The sequence below is a fragment of the Rattus norvegicus genome, chromosome 8, assembly GCF_036323735.1.
Source record: "Rattus norvegicus strain BN/NHsdMcwi chromosome 8, GRCr8, whole genome shotgun sequence".
Lineage (NCBI taxonomy): Eukaryota > Metazoa > Chordata > Mammalia > Rodentia > Muridae > Rattus > Rattus norvegicus.
The window spans coordinates 55381314-55402156 of record NC_086026.1 but is presented as its reverse complement, the minus strand read 5'-3'; the positions used below and the strand labels follow the sequence as shown (position 1 = coordinate 55402156).

At 47.4% G+C, this 20843-nt stretch overlaps 1 protein-coding gene across 2 annotated transcripts in view; it reads right to left on the bottom strand.

Moving 5' to 3' along the window:
* Positions 1-20843, bottom strand: part of Sik3 (SIK family kinase 3) — a 210170-nt gene that overhangs the window by 16982 nt on the left and 172345 nt on the right. The window contains exons 7-16 of one of the 2 annotated variants that reach the window (NM_001271216.2): positions 13756-13874; positions 13111-13221; positions 12731-12874; positions 12201-12278; positions 11980-12089; positions 9919-10072; positions 9536-9691; positions 6195-6265; positions 3975-4118; positions 293-443 (exon numbers count right to left, since the gene is read on the bottom strand). In NM_001271216.2, the coding sequence (NP_001258145.2) occupies positions 293-443; positions 3975-4118; positions 6195-6265; positions 9536-9691; positions 9919-10072; positions 11980-12089; positions 12201-12278; positions 12731-12874; positions 13111-13221; positions 13756-13874 (1238 nt within the window). The remainder of the gene's footprint in view (positions 1-292; positions 444-3974; positions 4119-6194; positions 6266-9535; positions 9692-9918; positions 10073-11979; positions 12090-12200; positions 12279-12730; positions 12875-13110; positions 13222-13755; positions 13875-20843) is intronic. The other variant, XM_017595912.3, reaches the window with a different exon arrangement.

Below are 20843 nucleotides of genomic sequence, written 5' to 3'. Positions count from 1 at the left end.
GCCCGGTGCTCTGCACGGCAAAGGCCCTGCCAAGATTGTTTAGAAGTACTGTCCCTGAGAAAATCAAACCGGAAGTGCCTTCCCAATGGACCACACACGGTAGAAGAGAAGGTTAGTCTCATTATGAGGGAAGAGAGCTTGACCCTAAGGAGGGCAGTACATATTGAAGAGTGCACTTTAGAAAGCTATACTGCTTTAAGCTACAACACCTCAGTGTGGCTGACATGAAGGGTATGGAGTTGCTGCCCAGGTCCTGGACACTGTACTGTTGCCCCTGCCCTCCATAGATTACCTGTTGTAACTGTTTGATGCTGCTGCTGTTGCCCATTCTTTCCAGGTGAGCTTTGAAGGCCTGGATGCTTGCCGCCCCGTCTGAGAACCGGCGCACGGGGGAGAAACGCTCCGTAGGGAGATGCAGGGTGTTGGAGTCCTTGTAGGTGGAGCTGAATATATGGGAAGAGACAGTTAGCAGCCAGGACTCGGGGGCTATGACCAATCACACAGGGACCACGGCACTACATGGATACAGAGACAGCAGATGCATGAGGAGCCCTGTATATGGTACTCCCGTGTCACTTTCTGAGGTGGCTGTCCCCCTTAGTGTACTACAGGCCCTCATCTCCCACCTCCACTTACCTCAGGTTGGTCCTACTTCCCAGGCCTGCTGAGGTCCTGGGGTCAACTATATCTGGTTCTTATATAAACATATCAGAGCAGGGTGCAATTCGTCAGTACAGACAGCCAGGACTGGCTGTACCAGAGCCTTGGTTTTTATAGTCATTTATTTTCTATTATAGTTACATTTTGGAGGGGGGCGGGGGGATAATTTTGTGCAAGCTATGGTTTTTAAAACCAGATCCCAAACTGGTATCGTTAGAAACTTAGAATTCACTATTTGACCCCGAGTTACCTCCAGCAGTAATCTATGTATGGCTAGGATGAAATCAAAGTCAGGTCTGTGGTCAAAGGTCTGGCCTGGAACTCACAGTTCTGTTCTAGATAAGGGAGGGTGGAGGCTGGGGTGTGTGAAGAGAGAGAGGGACCTCTGATCCCAGCACGGAGACAGCGTACTTCTCAGGAATGTGGGCCTCAAGATCCTGCACGTACCTTATGAACACACATGAGGCTTCCTACTGTGAACGCTATCTCCTCTCACAGCAGCACCTGCCCAACCTCCTGCTGACAGAGGGGTCCCCAATATTCAGTCAGAACACAGCCATGTCTTACGTGGAGGAAGAAGAGGCATTGATCAGGAACCCTAAGACAACCCCAGGCTGGCTAACGCCTACACTTGCTGCCTAACCAGAAAGAGATGTTTATGAGCTGAGAGATAAGCAGGTTAAAGACTGCAGAGGCAGCGTCCCCACAGCTGATGGAAAGGGTCAGGGAGGCAGGTCTTGGGCAGAGATGACATTACGCTGAGCCATGGGTGAGGGGGCGGGTAACCTCGCCAATTTGGACTAAAGCAGAGCCAAAGCCAAGGAAGCAGGTGAACAAGCAAGTTCAAATACAGTGCAGACAGGGAAGGGCTGAGGAGAGATGAGGACCAGGCAGCGATGCCAAGAGAGTTCTGATGTTGGGTGGAAGCCCTTACTCTCTTCGCTCCTTCAGACGTCATCAAAGCTTCAAGCAATAGTGAGCTAATGAAATGCGCATGGAGTCCTACTTGTTTTAGTAACATACAAGACAAATTAATCAGGGTGGGGGGATGGATATCGCAGTCCAGGCACCGAGTTCACGAAGGATGCTTGCAAGAGCCTGTTCTGTCTGCACTTCAGACTCTGAATTAAAACACAGCACCAGTATTATTTCCCCTCAAATTTGACGCCTACACTTTCAGTGTTTTCAGGCAATAGACAGGTTTCCATCACCCAGAGCTGTTCTTCGAGCCGTCTTTTTGCACGAAATCATTTCTTTCTCATTACAGCAAGAATATCCCAGGTTCAAGGTGATGCACAGTTTTCCGGAAACTCAGGCTGTGAAGTCGGGCTCCAGCTCAGCCTGGCTCGGTAACTTCAGGGGGTCGGGGATCGGTACCGAGGGACCTGACCACTGCAGAGCCACGGGCAGTGTCAAGCGTGTGTAACTTTGTTTTCAATAGCAACCATGGTCACCCAGGGCAGCCTCACATAGGCTGCCCTCTCCACTATACTCTTCACACAGTGATGCAGCTCCCAACTGGATAGAACCTGTTTTGTGTTAACTTTTAAATCATACATTTCCAGGGGTGAAAATGTTGACCAGCCCCTCTTCAGTCTCCATGATGAACTTCACCTATTATAACACAAAGAATAGATATATATTCTGTTCTTTTAATCATGTTCCAGAAAACGAAAGGAATCCAGTGACGCAGACAGGCACCCGTGTCACATCATGTGTTTACGGCCTTAGAACACTTCTCTTTTCTTCTGAGTTAGCGTTAATCTCTTGTGTGTTTGTACAGTGACCCCACCGCCCCACAGTACATGATTTGTCATTGGTTTCCAACTCAAACTGCCTCGGCCTCAGAAACCCAAGTAACACGTGCTCATGGGAACAGGCAGCAGAGCTCTAGGTAGTAAGGCACCGGCAGTGTCTGCAGGCGCCATGCATGTCCCACGGATGGTCGCCGTGGTCTTCTTTTGAAAATAAATGTCATAGAATAGAGGGTCTGTGAGGAAGTCTGGTTGGACAGTGCTCATCACCATTTTTCAGAGAGGTACAACCAGTTACTCAAAGGACAAAAGCTAGCAAAAGCCCCGGGGGGAGGGCCAACAAATCAATTATCAGCAGTGAAAGCACCTTCAGAGCAAGTGCAAGTTACAAGCTGCCTCAGGGGTGGGGGCAGCTGGCCAGCCAGCCAGCACAGAGGAGTTCTCTGAGGTGACTGATGGCCGCTCCCAAGAGTTTCCATCGAGGGACTGCACCACCACAATCTTGCACGAGAACCTTCACAGTTTCTTTCCGTTCCTAATAGGACTTTTTCTTTCTAAATTGTTCATGGTCAATTATGAACGCTTATCTTCCTTCTTCCGGAGTTCCAGCGTGGCACTAATTCTGTCCCTGTCTGCTCAGAGCTCACCTGCCCCCACTGATTACCTGATGTTCAGTGGGAAGCCAGCACAGTGGGAACGCTGTATAGAGCTGACCAGTGTGCAAGCGTTGCTCCCTATTGGCACGAATACACACCGCATTTCCTCAGAACCCAACTGCTTTCAGCCTTCCCGAGGAGGCTGTATGCCACTACCTCACCCCACCTCAAGAAGACAGAAAGAAACAAGATCAAGCAATGGCTGCTGACTTGGGAAATGTGGCCTGGGAGCTAGGGGAACAGCAACAGAATGGACGCAGCTAAGACTGACAGTCATGAAGGAGTCATGGAGGACAGCCATCTCAGCTCTCTCTCTTCCTGCCAGGCTACCTTGAGATCAGTGAAGTTTCTCTAGTCAGGATGGGGAAACTTGGTTTCCCTCTCCAAGGCAATGTATTCTAAATAACAGAGGCCTAGAGAAAGAGCTTGCTGTAAAAATATTCGAAGAATGACTTCCTACACAACAATCAAAAGGATGTAACACTCCTGTTCTGCCATACATCGGGGGACCTCCATCTACAGCCAGTCTGCTGCTCTAACGCCACATCAAGTGCCCATTCTTTCCGAAGGCGATGAACTATATTTGAGGTCATGTCTGGGGGTGTTGCTACAAAGTCCTCATTTCTAGAGCTGTCTTCTGAGAGCACCACCCCCTCGAAGGCCTACACAAATCAGCTGCAGACGATGAGTAGCCCTGCTAAGAAACGAGATGGAAGAGCCTCGGTTTCCAGAATCCGAGAGAAAGCTTTTGTCCTGTGCGTTGGTTAGAGCTAAGAGCTGAGATGTGAGCTCAGGATGGCAGGTGGCTTCCAGTTAAAGCTCGTCACCAGAAGCTGGAGACTAGTCAGAAGGGTGCTGATCCAATGGGCCTCCAGGATGCTCACACTGCCAAGCGGCTACTCACCGATGCTGGTCAGGTACCAGGTGAGGAGGCCAGACCCGGGAACGGAAAGACTGTTGTCCTAGCTGCCGTTGCAGGTCCGGTGGGATCTCAGCTGTCGGGCTGGTCATGGCCAGTGTGTGCCTTTTGGACCTATTTGCCAAGTACCTGCAACAAGCAGGGAGGACATTTCATAGTAAAAAAAGACAAGAATGTTCCCGCGCAAGAAGCAACAGAAGCTAGTCTGAAGCACTGGGTAGGACATATGGGACGCCAGAAGGGCTCCGTGGTAAGCAGCCCCCAACAGGATGGAGGTGAAGCACGTCTAACTGGCCAGCAGAAGTCAGCTCTCCACCGATGTGGCTGGTTTTGAGCTTGAGAGTAGCCATTAAGAGAAGAAAGGGAGGTCTAGCACACAAAAGCAGTGGAATCAATTTCCTTTATTCCACTCAATAGAAGAAGTTATCTTTCTACATATTAATTTTTCTCCAAATTCCTAAACTATACATCAGAGGAAATAGAATCCAAGGCCTATTTCTAGAGGGATAAGTGAGGTATTCAGAAAGAACCACCTTATGTCTCCTGATGTCAGATGCCTCTTGTTTGAGGACAATAGAGTTCTTCCCTTATGTCCTGTGACCAAAACTGAGTCACTGGAGAAGAAAACTGATATGGTCCCAGAGGACTAGCTTGGAGGATGAAGAAATAAGACCACACGGGATATTCAGGAGGTAAAGAAGAAAGGTAAGGGAACAGAAGAGAAGGCCAGAATTGGCCCCCATGATGCCATTTAGTCCCAGGAGCTCGCAGACCTACACAGATCAGCACCGTACTAAGACCCAGGCCCTGCACCTGGTGCAGACTTCCTCAGCACTCCGCTTGTCTTGGATACAGATAAAAGAAACATAATTCCTTTCTGTCCCTTCAAAATGACAGGCACTCTGGCCTTTTACTGTTGGTCTGAAGAAGGTGGGGCCAGAGGAAGTGAACTCTAAGACAAAGAAGGTAAAACACAGCTGCACCTTTGCAAGGAGGGATGCAGGACTCAGTGCACTCCCTACTTTCTCATTTTTTTCATGACACCAGTAGGACTTGTTTGCAAACTCATGTTATCAGCAAACCGTAGAAGCATCAGACTGAGGCAAAGTCACCAGGTTTTTGTTTTCTTCTGCTGTCTAGGCTGGCAACACCCCTGTTCACTAGGGTTTTCTTTCTGCACAAGATCACCTTCATTGGACAGGAACTCTTATATAGACCTCCTGGGTGCAGAAAGGGAGTCCTGAATAACAACCATAAGGCTCTTAGTTCATTCCTGACTACGTTGCCTATGTGAGCTAAAAGCTGTTATCAGACTGTAATTTGTGGTACACAAACTTACTTAGAGAAAGCCATCAGTGGTTAACGTCCATTGATAAAAACACCCAAAGTTTCCCCGAGAGCCCATGAAAACCATTTTATTTCAACTTCCCTCAAGGGAAAACATATAATCTTGAAGAACACCTGTATTTCTGGGAAAATACATGCTGGATTCTGATGAAAACCCCTCCACATAAAATAAGAAAGACAACTCCACAAGGGGACATGCATGGAGCTGAAGACCATGGCTATAGGAATGAGGCCATCGGACTGCACAGCACGCGATGGTCACTGTCGTTCATGGTGAGTCAGGCATCTCTCAACACGGTAATGCAAACAATGGATATTTACATCTTTCCCTGCCCCCCAACACCCGCAATTTTTTTTTCTTCCCAATATCTCATTGTTGGTACAAGGGAGTGGAAGAAACACACAGCAAACAGTACGGGAGGTATTCTTTCATTCTCCTGGGAAGGAGGAGTCCATGCCAGGTCCATGGCCAGACTAGCTAGGATCACTGTCATCTCAAATCTCCAATTCCTTCTCAGTAAACAGTTCGTGGCAGGTAGGAGCAGGCTTTAGGCCTTCTGAACACTATCAGAGTTGCAATATGAACGCGGGGGACAAGGAAGGAAGGAGGGAGGAGAGAAAACGTTCTTAAGGTTATTGCTGTCACTTAAGGGGCTTCCAATGGCGCTTATAGAAATGGATTTTCTGGGCAGTCTTCTGTCCCTTCCGTGTGGGAGGAACATGCCATCTGGCTTGAGCAAAGAGACCACACAAGTGTTGAAGCTGCACTGCGCCACCTCCCTGGGCAGAGGTGACCTTCGCTGGTCGCGGGGAGCCTGCCCAAGGACGTTCTGCAAGCACTGCCAGATGCCACATTACCTCTGCACAGCTTCCTGATCTGGCTCCCCATCCGAGCTCTCCTCATCCACAGGGGTAACTGCTGGCACTGCCTGCAGAGAGACAGCAAGGAAAGGCTCAGGGTGGCAGCTTATTCTGTGATGCCCTCAACCTTGGTAACTGGACCGAGGCCAAGGGTCTTGTTAATGTTCGTATTTCAAAGACTTCCCTAGAACGGGGGCTAGAGAGGACATTCTTCCATCTTGCTTTCCAGCGCCATCTGGCTCAGGTGATACATCTGGGTTTCTTCCCTTATCACAGGCTTTGTTCGTCTAACACTCGGAGGCTTCCTTTAGGATCAGCTGCGCATTCATAGCTGTTGTCTTTGCCTCGGATTTAGAGACAAATGAGCAGTAAGAGCACAACTGCGCTCTCAAGCCCTCCACGGGAGCTTGGGGAGGAAAGGAGGCGGCCCTTTGGAGGAAGCAGCCTGAGACCTGAGGTGTGCACAGGAGTGAACAGCCGCAGAGAGCAAAAGGGTCACAGGCTGAGAGAGGAGGAAGACCTGCTGTGTCCAAGGACCTGGAACGTACAGAACTGCCTACCTAGAGTGCCTAGGAACTGACTGGCCTCACATTAATGTCAGTCCCAGCGTCTGGATGTCTGAACTCCCGGAAAGCATTATGGTGACTGAAAATGCAAAGTCATATAACATATCATCAAATAGCTGTAAGTCCATGTTTTAAGATACTCACTACCCTCTGAAACATAAATAAGCAGCACCACCCTGGGGGTCCTGGCTCTCCTCTGTGATGACTGAAATGTTGTACACCCTTGAAAAATATTCTTGGTCCAGTGGCCCAAATAAGCACCATTCATGCCTCAGGAACTGCAGCAGAGACCAGACTTCAGTGACCGAAGCACTGGAGTGTGGGGCTGGAGAGCCAGCTCAGGGTTAAGAACGCTGACTGCTCTTGCAGAGAACCAGGGTTTGGCTCCTAGCACTCATACTGGGTGGCTCACAACAACTTGTAAACCAAACTCCAAAGGACCTCTGCCAGCACCTGCACTCTGGTACACTTCTCTCATTAGTTAAAAATGAAAATAAATACTTTCTTTAAAACTGGGTAATACAAAACAAAAACAAAAACTTCTTGAAATAATTCCAGCTTTTGGATTTCTCACATCCTCTTCTTTAGTTCTTTTTTTTTTTTTTTTTCTTTTCTTTTTTTCAGAGCTGGGGCCCGAACCCAGGGCCTTACGCTTACTAGGCAAGTGCTCTACCACTGAGCTAAATCCCCAACCGCTCTCTTCTTCAGTTCTAAGGGTGGAGTAAACCGTTGGATAGGAAGTAGCAATGGCCGAGGCAGAGGAAAGGCGCTTGAATATCATACATGCTTATTTTGGGATGGGCAGTGGTGATTCACTACAGGATTTTAAGCAGGGGCACGGTGTTACAGGATCTGCGTTTGAAAAAGTGGGCTCTCTTTACTTGCAGGGTGCGAGGGGCAGCCAGTGGGAAACAGGAGTCATGCCAGGTACCAGCTGGGAGTTCACTGTGTTAATCCAGTACTGGAGACCATGGCTGAAGGAAAGAGGCTGGAGATGGACAGATGTAAGCCTTTTTTCACAGACATCAGATAACTGGTTGAGAGGGAATAACAAAAATTGTATAAAGATTTAGAAAAAAAAAGTCCATGTTCCTAGCTGGTGTTAGCACTAGGGTGGCAACAACGCTGTCACTGTTCCTGAGAGGGACAGACAACTGTTGCTGAGGCACGAGATGCTTCGGAACATGCTGCACTCACACTTGAAGACTTGTGAGAGAGCTGCTAAACCTATGGTGGAGGTGATCACACATGCACGTGTGTGGAACCCGGAAGAGCATTCTGGGTGCAGCGCCAGATGGCAGCTGAAGGGAGTGGACGGGCTCATCCAGAGAAGAGAGGAGATGGGCCTGGGCTAAGTCAACGCTGAGCAGAAACCTGCAGAAGGGACTGACTGGCTGAAGGAAAACCTAGGATAACGTTACCGGAGCCAAAAAAAAAAAAAAGTATCACAAAGAAGGGGGTGGGGGTGGGGAGGTCAACAATGACTAATAGAGTTGGGACATCCAAAAAGATAAAGATTAAATATGCCCACTGGGTTTATCAGCAAGAGCTTGTTAGTGACCTTGGCAGCAACAAGTCCAGTGGGCAGAGGAAGTCACCCCACTTTCCACAATGCTGATGCTGATCCTTCCCAACCAATGCTAACCTTGCGCATGGAGAGCCTCTGCCACCCGTCAGGCATGGCATTCACTCTGGCATGCTGGCACTCCATCTGGCATGCTGTCGTTTTTCCTAAGGCTGTGTCGTGCCTGCAGCGGTGGTTAGACTGGGACTCACTATGTATACCAGGTTAGCTTTAAACCTGCACTGACTCCTGGGGGCCAGGATTAGCTGGCTCTGCAAGCTTTTTTACTATTCAGATACTACAAATGGCTGAACTTGTCTGCGATATCACACCCGGGACACCAGCAGCTCTGGTGCAGAACTGTTTTCTGAACTGCAGTGCTATTGACAATGTGGCTCATAGGCTCACACATCGCTCTGTGACCACACCCAAGAGAAGTGAGCTTCTGTTTTAAAACATATTGATCCATGATGGATCGGAGAACAAACGTCCCGAGTACTGTGATTTCAAGCAGTACTCCCTTAAATAGCTCAGAAGGGCGATGTACATACCATTCAATCTCATGGAACCATGAGAGAAAAACACCAGAAATAAACAGAAACCAACATGTGAAATAAAGTCTTTGCATGTCACTGTCGTACAAAACGGTGTGACTGGGATGTGACTGAAGTTAGAGCCACAGTGTAATCATACTGTAACCACTCGAGGCTGTGCCAAACTGATAGGTGGTGCCAACCACAGGAGAGCTGGTGAGATGGTGATGCTGGAAACTTGTCTAGTAAGGGGTTAACTCCGTGGGCTGATGAGATGGCTTAGCAGTAAGTACTTGCCCGTTCAAGACTGAAGAGCCAAGTTTGATTCTTGGAACCTACGTGAAGGTGGAAGGGGAGAACTGACTCCCAAAAGTTGCCCTTTGACCTCCACAATACACTGCAGTGCATGGACGCCCCACACCCCCAGCAGCCAATCTTTATAAGATAAAAATTAAAAGGCAGTTCATTCTAGAGAGCATTGCCTGTGTGAACTGCATCTGCTGGGGAAAGTCCTCTGTAGTACCTTTGTGTGGCCCACTGTGGAAGAGGAGGCAGGCCAGAGAAAACACACAGTGCCGTATTAGAGGGGATGTGGGTATTTCAGCCAAGTCCAGCCCCTTTATCACAGAATTCTTATCAAAAACCTCTGAGAGAGCCAGGCTGTGTGCTACTCACTGGTGTCATGGTGACAAGTGGGGATGGTCCCCGTGGGCGCTTGAGCAGCTGCTGGGCATGTAGTTGGATGTTGGCGCCTCCGTCTGAGGCTCTTCGGCCAAGGGGCCCCATTCCATTCAGTAGCTGTAGTGTAGGCGGCTGTAATAGAGACTGCTCCTGCCAGCAGAGTGGGCAGATGCAGTGGTGAGGTGGGAAAACACGGAGTAAACAGCGCACCCCCAATCTACTACAGTTAGAGCATCTGCTGGGGTGAAGATGTCTCCTATCACCAGAGCAGTTTACAAAAAGGACCCCCCCAACCCCCAAGGAACAGTCCTGTTAAACCCTACCAAGGGAAGATCCAGTTTGTTTCCCGTGGGCAGGTCCATACCACAGCCACGTACCTTGTACTCAAGCTGCCCAGTTGGCTGCAGACTCTGCATGGGCAGCAGGTTGTGCATGAAGTTCATGTTAGGGGCCACCTGCAGGAATGGAGTCTGTGGGTTCGCTCCAGGGAAGCCGGGCAGGAGCTTCTGCATCTCGTCCATAACTTCCGTGCTGACAGGAAACAGGAAGAGAGAAGTGTGGTTACTCAGAAGTGTTTAAGGCTCGGAGTCAATACCACCTTATATATTTGAGACAGAGTTTCTCTGTGTATCCCTGGCTGTCATAGAACTTGCTCTATAGACCAGGCTGGCTTTGAACTCAGAGACCTATCTGCTTCTGCCTACTGAATACTGGGATTAAACATGCGTGCCATCACTGCCTGACTTTTTCTATCTTTTCATACGTGCATACATGTATATGCAGATATGTCTATGTGTGTAAGACAGTAAATGTGTGTGGGTGTCCCAACATATATCTGTGCATGAGTATGGGGACCAGAGGTGGGAGTCTTTGTCTACCACGCTCTATCATGCTCTACCATGCTCTACCACGCTCTACCGCGCTCTTCCAGGTATCTCAGATTCACCTCTCAGGCTGCCCTTGAGCTCGGTGCATCTGCTTGCCTCCAGCCCACAGAGCTGGAGTTACAAAAAAGGCTGCCACAGCTGGCTTTTCTATGAACCCTGAGGATGTGAACTGAGGTCTTTATGCTGGCAGAACAAGCACCTACAGGATGGTATTTTTCTCCTAAATTTCTATTTATGTCTAAGCAAAGCAGAAGTCTGTTTACTGTGTGGAATTTCACTCTGAGTTATTGGGGATTCTACTCTTCATTGATCCTGTTCGAAAGCCAACAGTAGACACAACAGGCTGGCACAACTCCAGCCCAGGCTTTCTAAACCAGGAGGTGAACAGCAAGTTTCTAGAGAGCACAGGGCATCCGCTAAGACAATGACTGCCTGAAGTAGCAACTGATTCACTAGGGAAAGAATGCAGTTACTACTGTCAGTGCTGACAGGACAGACAAGAACTGGATGTTCGGGGCTGTCATGCCCATCAGACTTTAAATAAGAGATTTTTCCACTAATCACGACTCAGGACTCCACCCCTCAGCAGTGACACATTCTGTGGAACCCAAATGGTCTTTCTATTGCTCGTTTGATCACATCAAGAACAAGCACGTAAAACAAGCAAACCAGCAGGCATGGGCGTTTTTTCTGGGGATCTGCTCAGAAGACAGACATTTATAAGAAAGCCAGCTCCGCCCTGAGCTGAACTCTCAGGAGAAGGCTTGCCACAACCCTCTCTTTCCTGCTTGGTGAAGAGAACATTCAGCAACAAGATGGGCTACTGTTCACGCCAACAGGTCTCGACTGCAGAGTAGAAATGGAGTGAGTTGGTCCTTAGTCTACTTCCCAAACATGAGGGCCTCAGGGAATACTTTGGGAAATGTGTTTTGGGATTCTTGCTTATTTTGGGGCAGAGCAAGATACTGAACCCCGAATCCTGCTTGTGCCAGGCAAGTGCCTCTAACTGTCCACACACATAAATGATGTCATACTACCTGTCTCCCCTTTCTAAAAGAGTCTGAATATAGACCATGAGGTAGCTAGCATCTCTAAAAGCTGCTAAAGTTGGCAAGTTTACTTCTGTTTTTGAGACTGGGTCTCTTTATGTGTCCTGGAACTCAACATACAGACCAGACTGACCTTGAACTCAAGAGATCCTCCTGCCTCTGCCTCCTCAGTGCCAGGATTAAAGGCATGCAACACGATACTTTGCTAAATGTGACTGAGTATTATGGAGTACTTCTGGAATGATTTAGATAAGAAGAACTCCATCACTGTCAACAAAGATACTATTACACTCTTCTCACCTGACACAATGGCTGCTAAGAGCCACTGCCTATAGGGAGACTTTGTAACTAATCAAATTGGCCATGGTTTACTGTGGCCCCTGTAAAATGTATTTTGGGGACTGATTTATATTATGAAGTAGGAGAAAATGTACCACAGGAGGCATTCAACCCTGACGGACCTTTTGCCTTAGTACTGGCAGGACGCTGACCAGGTACTTACCGTGGGTCAGCCACTCCCACCGTGTGCCTCCTCATTGACAAATAGCGAACCAAGGCTTCTGGAGAAGGCTCTTCACCCTCGTCGCTGTCCAAGTTCACGGCCCCGTCAGGCTAATGTGGGGAAACATAGCTGATCAGAAGTAAATCAGAAGGAAGGAAAGGCGCTGTGGCTACGGGAAGAGATGTGGCTTCAGGCACCAGTGGTTGGACATGACTACTTGCCTCTATAATTTGGTTCTCTGGGTTGATCAGCTGAACTTGGGGGACGCTAATGTTCATAGCAGTGCCTGTCTGCTCCGCCTAGAAAGCAGTACACACAGACACACAGAGTTGAGACACTAGAAGAAACCATGACAGGTTTTCAAAGTTATCTTTCCCCACACCCCTTTCTCTAAGACATGGTTTTGCTATGTAGCCCAGGCTGCCTGAGATTCCCAATGGCTAGGATTATGTTCAAAGCAGTCTTGATTGTAAAAGTCTGGTTCTTCTGCTTTCAGGTGATATAGCAAGGAAGCATCCTTAGGGAGAATGGTATCTCACAATGATTTGCTACTTCTTAAAATAAAATTAAGATAACAATTTCTGTCATTGGACTTTCTCTCAAAGAAAGACAGATCTTGACGGTCTTCTGACAATGGAGGAGACAAAAGTGGATGAATAGGAAATCTCTCATGACCAAAAGCTGATGAGCAGTGGCTAGCCCTTACCCTGGTATAACCTGTCCTCACCTAGGTCATAGAGACATTGCCCACCTGGATATTGACTGGTGCCTGAAAAGTCATGGCTTGGGGCGTGCTGGGAAGTGCTCCAGGACGCAGAGTTTTGTTTTTCTTGTGTCGATCGCACAGCAGGCTGTAGATCGCACTATAGTGGTCATAGGCATCCGATCTTAATGACTGCCAAGAGAGAAAGGGAGAGGGAGACCCTGAGGTGGTGCCTCAGTGACAAGCTGTGACCCACCAGCACAACACAAAGCAGCTTCTTCCTTCCCTCTTAGGTCCAGGAAGGGCAAAGGCAGAGGAAAGGGGAGGAAAGCAGGAGCACCCAAGAGCTCAGGAAGGTGACACTGCAGGAAAGTCAGAAAAGAGGAAGGGCCACTTATCTTACTGGCTCTCCACCCAGTCTCAGGTACCTGAAGTGTGCGTTCCTTGTCTAGTCCCATGTCTTCCATGGCCAAGAGAACCTCATCATTGAGGGGCTCTGCCTGCCTTTCCTCCTTCAGCTGCTGGCATTCTGCTATTAACTGTGACACGGAGAGAGACAAATAGTCAAAGTTCCAGTTAACAGCAGCCCTCAGCACGGCATAGGATACATAGTGACCAAGCTGTCCTATGCCCCATTGCTGCAGATTCCCTGGGTCTCATACAAAGTCTAAGCAAGACAGCTCTGGCAATCAGCTATGGCTGACAAAAACCTTCTGCTCCCTGACCTCCTGGGGTATGTGGAATGATCATAAATGGGGTGCAGCAATATGTTGCAGAAGCTGCTGAAATGAGCTACTCAGACAAGAGAGGCATTCTGGTGGCAGTGAGCTGTACAGCATGCTGTCTTGGAAGTCAAGAGCAAATTGTGGTTTTTGGGACTCCTGGTGAAACCCAGTATCCCTGGTCTCCACAGCCTGGCTTGGTGCTGTGGCTTCCTGTGAATTCACAGGCCACTTTGGTTTTACCCAGCAGCTGATTCTTACTGCTCGTCTCTTTGGGTCCTGGGCCGATTACAATCACTGCAGAAGACAAGGAGCGAATCAGGAGTTCCCAGAGCAAGGAGCCCGGCTCACCCTCTCAAAGTTGGGGTCTGCATCTCCGAGCTTCATCCACCTGTGCCTGCAGATCTGCTCCATTGAGAGACGCTTATTTGGATCTAACACCAGCATGTGGCGGATCAAGTGCTCACACTCTGTAACAGACAAACAGCTGCTGTCAGGCCAGTGAGGGAGGTCCTGGTAGAGCTGAGGGGCTCAATGTGAGAGCAGCAGGTAGAGTCTCAGGCTCCCTGCCTCTGGCTCTGCTTCTCCTCTGCCTTCATCTCTACCTACTTCATTGTTTACTCCAGAACGAAATGGGCACAGCAGAGAGGGAGAAAAGAAATTCAAATGGGGCAGTCTGGTAAACGCCTCCACTAAATCTGACATGTGTCCCCTGCAACAGAACGAAGAACAGACTGTCCTCTAGAGAGATTCAGCACCTTAGAGGTACCAAGATGGGCAGCTCTAGCCTCCCATACACACTATTATGTGCACATTAGTGACTTTGGCTTAGGTGTGCAGTGTGGCGTTTCTCATGGCACAGGGGCGTAGGCCACCACAGAACTTTCCTAATGTAAAGCAAACGCCAGGAACACGTAGCAGCGCTTACAGATGCAGCCAGTGGGCACTTTCTTTTGGTAACTCATACTCCAGGTTATACTGGAGAGAGAAGAAGAGTTCAAGATCAGAAACCTGTATTCTGATTTCAAAGCCACTCACCTTAAAAACTTTCTCATGTACAAATTGGGAGTTCTGATGACCGTGCTGGAGCAGCAGTTATGAGGCAGGAGGCAGACAGGGATGAGGCTGCATTGTTCATGTATCTTCACAGCACTCTACAACGGCTACCTCAGCCCCACCACAGTCCTAAGAGCAGTGCGCTAGCATCCTTCCCAATTTGGAAATGGCCCAGATTTAAGCACAGAGTCCTCAGTCACATGGTTTTCAAGCCAGATCCAAACCAATAGTCCGGCTGTCCACCTGGGTGTGTGCACATGTGTGCAGGTCCATTTGTTTATGTGAACAAGGATGTAGGTCAAAGGTAACGGTAGGGTGGCTTCCTCAATTGTTTCCACTATATTTTTTGAGACAGAGACTCATAAATTTGAAGCTCACCAGCTCCGGGAGATGAGCTGGCCAGTGAACCCGAGATCTTCGCACACACCCCACCCCCTCAGTGTTAGGATTACAGGCGCACCACCATGCCTATGTTTGCGTGGGTGCTAGGGATCCAAACACAGCAAACACAAGCAGTTTACCCAAAGAATCATCTCCCCAGCCCCTCCCTGACGTGGTGCCGTTAACCACAGCTGTTATGTTGCCTCAATCCTGCAGAGTCGAAAGGGTCAATCTACCCGAACCACACCAGTCCTTCCCCAGCCATCACTGCTTGCTTGGGCAGCAGAAAAGGTTCCTAGGCAGTCTTTCTGCGTGGTTCTTGCTCCGTTAGTCTTACTCTCCACTGGCATTTGTTTAAGGTCAAGGCTAGACCAACACCACTTTAGTAACTCTATAGTTTCTTCTCATGATCTCAAAATGAAACTGTCAAGCCCTGGGCCTAAAAGGTTACTGTCTAATTTCCCACAATGCAGCTCTCTCCACTGTCTGGCCTCTATGCTTAGACCTCTAGTTGGAATGGATACTCCACAGGTCTTCTCATGGAGGGTTCCCTGTCATGCAGGCAAGAGTTTAACTGTCACTTCCTCAGAAACTCATCCCTGACCTCTGACATGAAAACAGGCTCAGTTGTTCTTCACTGTGTCACATGACTTTTCTTTATTATTTAAAGACTTCTCTTGTTCATATTTGTACTTGTTGGCTATCTCTGTCACAATGCAAGGCCGGGGTCTTTTCTACTGCCATAAGCAATATGGACTATCCAATACCAAAAATGATTATATATCTGATGGGAACTGAATATATGAGTAAATATTGAATATTCATATCAATAAGACTATATTGTGAAAGTACTTTTCATCTCACTGCATCTTCAGAACTATCCTAGAGTAGGTTCTATAAAGGTTCATTTGTAAATGAGCAAACAGGATTGAAGTGTTAATACATTCGGCTACCATAAGGATGCGCTCTTGATTGTCCTATAAGGCGACATTGGGAGGATGTACATTCTATTCACCTATTTTTTTTTTCCAGAACAGATTCAACACTGCAATTTCTATAGGACTTCTGGTAGCATCACTATCATGAAAGATATATTCAGAGTCATTTAAAAGATTTACTCTTAATTTTTACTGTATTATAACTTCAGAAATCCAAAACAGATGCTCAATAAAAATACCAGTTTGTTTTTGCTTTATGAACAAAGGTATATTCAAGGGCCATTCCTATCTGAAAGACTATGGTGTCTCCAGTCTAAAGTTATGTAGCAAGTGTAGACCCAGCAGTGTAGCATCTATGACATACAAGTCTGTCATCATTTGAGAGAGAGAGAGAGAGAGAGAGAGAGAGAGAGAGAGAGAGAGAGAGAGAGAAGTAGGTGTTCTTAATTCACGAAGTTCAGTGCAGGGAGGCCAGGATATGCTTTGGAAGTTGCGATGTTGTTATTCAAGCCTCTAGGTGGCAGTCCACTCTTTTTCTTTGGTCTTTCTACACAAAATTTATCCTATGACATCAGGGGACCAAGGCCACATAATGTTTGTAACAGGCTTGCTTTTTAAAACAAAGAGTTCTTCTTCTAGGCAATTTCTTTAAACAACAAACAAATAAAAGCAGAACCTGTCATAATACGTCCCAATGCAAACCTTAATTTCAGGATTTTGAAAATTCTGCTCAGTCATCCTTAACAGTTCTTATCCTAAGAGACCCTGAAATACTCACCACAAAAAAAATTCACAAGGAATTATGAACTTATGTACACAAACTTGCATTAATGTGTGATTATTCAAGGAGGCAAAGAGTTTACATCAATTCCCCAGATTAGGGACCTCGCTTTGTGTCGGTGGCACAAGGGCAAGTGTGCTGATCCTAGCTGTCATACGGAGTAGAACCTGGCAGATGATCAGAAGCTAACACGTTTCATCTGTTGCAGAGGGTGAAACATGGCCGAACTCAGTATCAAGCCACATTTTCTCAGTATCATATAGCTCATAAAATTAAATTCAGATGAGATCTGAACGCGCTATTCTATACAAGATATGGAAGAGGGTGAAAATGAAAGCAATGACCGCTTCCCAACCTACAACCACAACCACAGGACACTCAAGTGAGCAGCAGGAGAATGAAGCAGAGCAAAGGGTGATCTGCCAGCCCTCAGGACGCCCGCCGGAGGAGAGTGGCTCCTCACTTGTCCCTTCCCAGAGGGTACACAGCTTTTGCTGCTGAGACCCAGGACTGTGGGACACAGCAGAGATGCTCTACGCTCATGCTAGAGAGGCAGCCTCTGCCCCACTTGACATTGCTTTTGTTTGTTTCCCACACGAGTCCAGGCAGTCTCTTCAGCCAAATCACCGTGGGCCTGTGGAACACAATCCTCCTGTGCTGGCTGGTTCTGTGTGTCAACTTGACACAAGCTGGAGCTATCACAGAGAAAGGAGCCTCCCTTGAGGAAATGCCTCCATGAGACCCAGTTGTAAGGCATTTTCTCAATTAGTGATCAAGCGGGACCCAACCCAGTGTGGGTGGTGCCATCCCTGGGCTGGTGGTCTTGGGTTCTATAAGAGACCAAGCTGAGAAAGCCAGGGGAAGCAAGCCAGTAAGTAACATCCCCCATGGCCTCTGCATCAGCTCCTGCTTCCTGACCTGCTTGAGTTCCAGTCCTGACTTCCTTTGGTGATGAACAGCAATGTGGAAGTGTAAGCTGAATAAACCCTTTCCTCCCCACTTTGCTTCTTGGTCATGATGTTTGTGCAGGAATAGAAACCCTGACTGAGACACCTCCTAGGGAGTGCTAACTACAAGATGTGCAGTGTGGGGCCTGCCGAGCTGACAGACATTGACTTTCAGGAATGGGCTTCCTTCTGAATGGAATGAAGACTGTCCCCAACTTTATCTGAGATGGTAACAAACACCTTTGTCTTTGAAGAGAATTTTCTCAAGGAGGCTGAAGGTGTTTGGCTTGAGAGGGATGCTAAGCAAGGGTGTAAGGGTGTGTCTGTGTGTGTGTAAACACTGTGTGTGTAAAAATTCACTTCATTCCTGTGACAGGAGAACAAGTGAAATATTTTAAGAATTATGAGGCTTATTTACCATGGAGAAAGGCAGATGTGAGCAGGAGGGGATGTTTTGGGCTGTCCTTCGAGTGTCTGAGGGATGGTCCACAGGCAAGGCCTAAGACAGATTCTGTGTGTCAAGATGTGATCTGGAAGTCATAATCCAATGAAGAAAAGGGTTCTCTCTGATCAGCGTGGATGAGACTTGGATGGGCGATCTGAGGAGCTGAGGGAGGGTGTGTACTATGTGCAGGCAAGGCCACACCAAGGTCTCAGCTACTAATTTTACCGATCACTATTCTGGATAACAAGGGGACATAAGGTACTCCTTGGCCACCTACCCCCAATTCTCAAAACTCTGTGAGTGATAAAGGAATGGTCTGTGTACAATGTGGTAATCTCATTTTCACTATAAACGTGTCACATGGGTGGCCTTCAGGATGTCATTCAAAGACTTATGTTTGAAGAAGCTTCAAAGACAGCAACTGTACCTTTTAGAACCATGTATCACCAACGTCCCATCATGAGTCATGTCTTCCCAAATGGTAGGTGCAGGAGCATAGCACTAGTGGCTGACAAACCTTGCTGACAACTGCATGCCCTAAGAAGCTAGCTGTGGCGGTATTCCTAGAATCTCAGTATCTGGGAGCTGGGACAGGAAAAGCATCAAGGCCAAGTTCTGGTTCCCAAACCAGAAGTAACAAACATGGAGAGCAACTGTTCATGCCTGTGGCTCATCACCTGGAGGCTGACTACCACAGGTTTGAGGCCAGCCTGGGCTACGTGACCACTGCTGGGAGTTCTGGGGCAAGTGAGACTGTCTCAAAACAAACAAACAAATAAACAAACCTCAAAACCAAAAATCAAGACAGAAAATACCCAAGAAGTCACAACATAACATAGTCATTACCATGCTTCCGGCTGGAGTTGCCAGAAAACCATCATTTTACTAAAGATGTAGGTCTGCTGCTGTATGGGGTCAAAAGCAGAAAGAAGGAAATGAAATGTCAGTAGAGTGATACCTTCAGAGACATACCTGCCGATGTTAGTTGTGTGTAGTGTGGCAGGCATAGTACTAAATCCCTTAAGTATTCAACCGGTACACGACACCTATTAGAATCTACATTTTGTAAGAAGTTGAAACTGAGACATTAAGAAACTTCAGCAGAGGGGTTGGGGATTTAGCTCAGTAGTAGAGCGCTTGCCTAGGAAGCGCAAGGCCCTGGGTTCGGTCCCCAGCTCCGAAAAAAAGAACCAAAAAAAAAAAAAAAAAAAAAAAAAGAAAGAAACTTCAGCAGAGGGTTGGGGATTTAGCTCAGTGGTAGAGTGCTTGCCTAGTGAGCGCAAGGCCCTGGGTTCGGTCCCCAGCTCCGGGAAAAAAAAAAAAAAAAAGAAACTTCAGCAGATACTAAGCAGCAGAGTCTGTTCATTCTTGTTGTTGTTCTTGTTTGTTTCTGAGATAAGTCAGACTCAGGCTAATCCTGAACTCATGGTCCTCCTGCCTCAGTCTTCTAGGCATTTGGATTTCTGGGGTGTGTGCACTCATGCATGCACACATGGCCTGGGTGTAGAGGTCAGAGGCTAACTTTGTGAATTCGATTCTCTTCAACCTTTAAGGTAGGGTGGTCTGGTCAGTGGTCCAGGAAATAAACTTGGCTTAGCAAGCTTGTGTGGCTAGAGCGTTTATCCAGTGAACCACTCCACTAGCCCTCCTAGAGAATTCTTCATCTAAATATACCTTTAAAAATACACTATTAATAACTGGATGTGGTGGCACAGATTTTTAACCTCAGCACTCAGAAGGCAGAGGCAGGAGGATCTCTGAGTTCAGGGTCAGACTGGTCTACAGAATGAGTTCCAGGACAGTTTGGGCTACACAGAGAAGCCTTGCCACAAACAAACAAACAAACAAACAAACAAACAAACAAACAAACAAACACCATTTTTAGTGTTTGAGGTAGCATCCAGCATTGCTTTAGAAAAACAAATCAGAACAATTCTCTTATTCAGCTGATGACCAAAAACTGTGAACTCCAAAAACGGCCTCACTAGAGTCACCTACAAGCAGGTTCCAAATGGAGCAGAGAGATCGTGGTTGGGACTATGAATGAGATGATAAGGAGCATGAGGTGGGATGACAGCAAATGTATGAGAGGCTGGGAGCAGGAGAGCACGGAAACCTGTGTGCAAGTACGTGCATGAGTGTGTGTGTGGTGTGTGTGTGTGCGTGTGCGTGTGTGCACGCGGTGTGTTCACCTGCTAATGATTTCAGTGGTTAGGATTAAAGGTCCTACTGAAGACTGAACTCTGGTGCTTGTGGGGATGGACGAATCAGGCATTGCAAACCAAGGAATCAGACAAGGAGAACAGAGCTCTGTGGGACCAGATTGTCCCACATCTGGACTGACCCCATGAAGGAAAGCCTGGCATCCTCTAACCTTTCAAGTAGTGCCAAATTATGGGCATCACCAAGCCTGCTTTTGGGTCTGCGGCAGAGGAACAGTCTCAAAGAAACGAAATCACAGACCCTTGCACACGCACAGCTCCTTTGAGTTGGTGGGAAGGAGAAGACATCTGGGTGCCAGAGGACATTGTAAGAGTGTAAGAAACTTTATCCAGAAACCCATGCTTCCTCTAAGTGTGTGGAAGAAGGTGTTTGATCTCTTAGTCTTTCCAGTCAACAAGACATATGCTCAATACATATGCTTAAATATATATGGGATTCTCAAGTGTTCAACACCAAAGTCTATATTTTGGACAATTTTAGCATGCGTTCTATCAATGTTTACTTCATATAGATTGCTTTTATAGCAATCCAAATTTTAGACAGCTCTATTTTTCTAAATCTCAAAATCCAAAATGGGAACAAAAATTAACTGGTGGTCAAATCTCTAAAACACCCCTTTCTGTGGATAATGAACAACTTTCAGAACTTGAAACAGTTAAACTGCATGT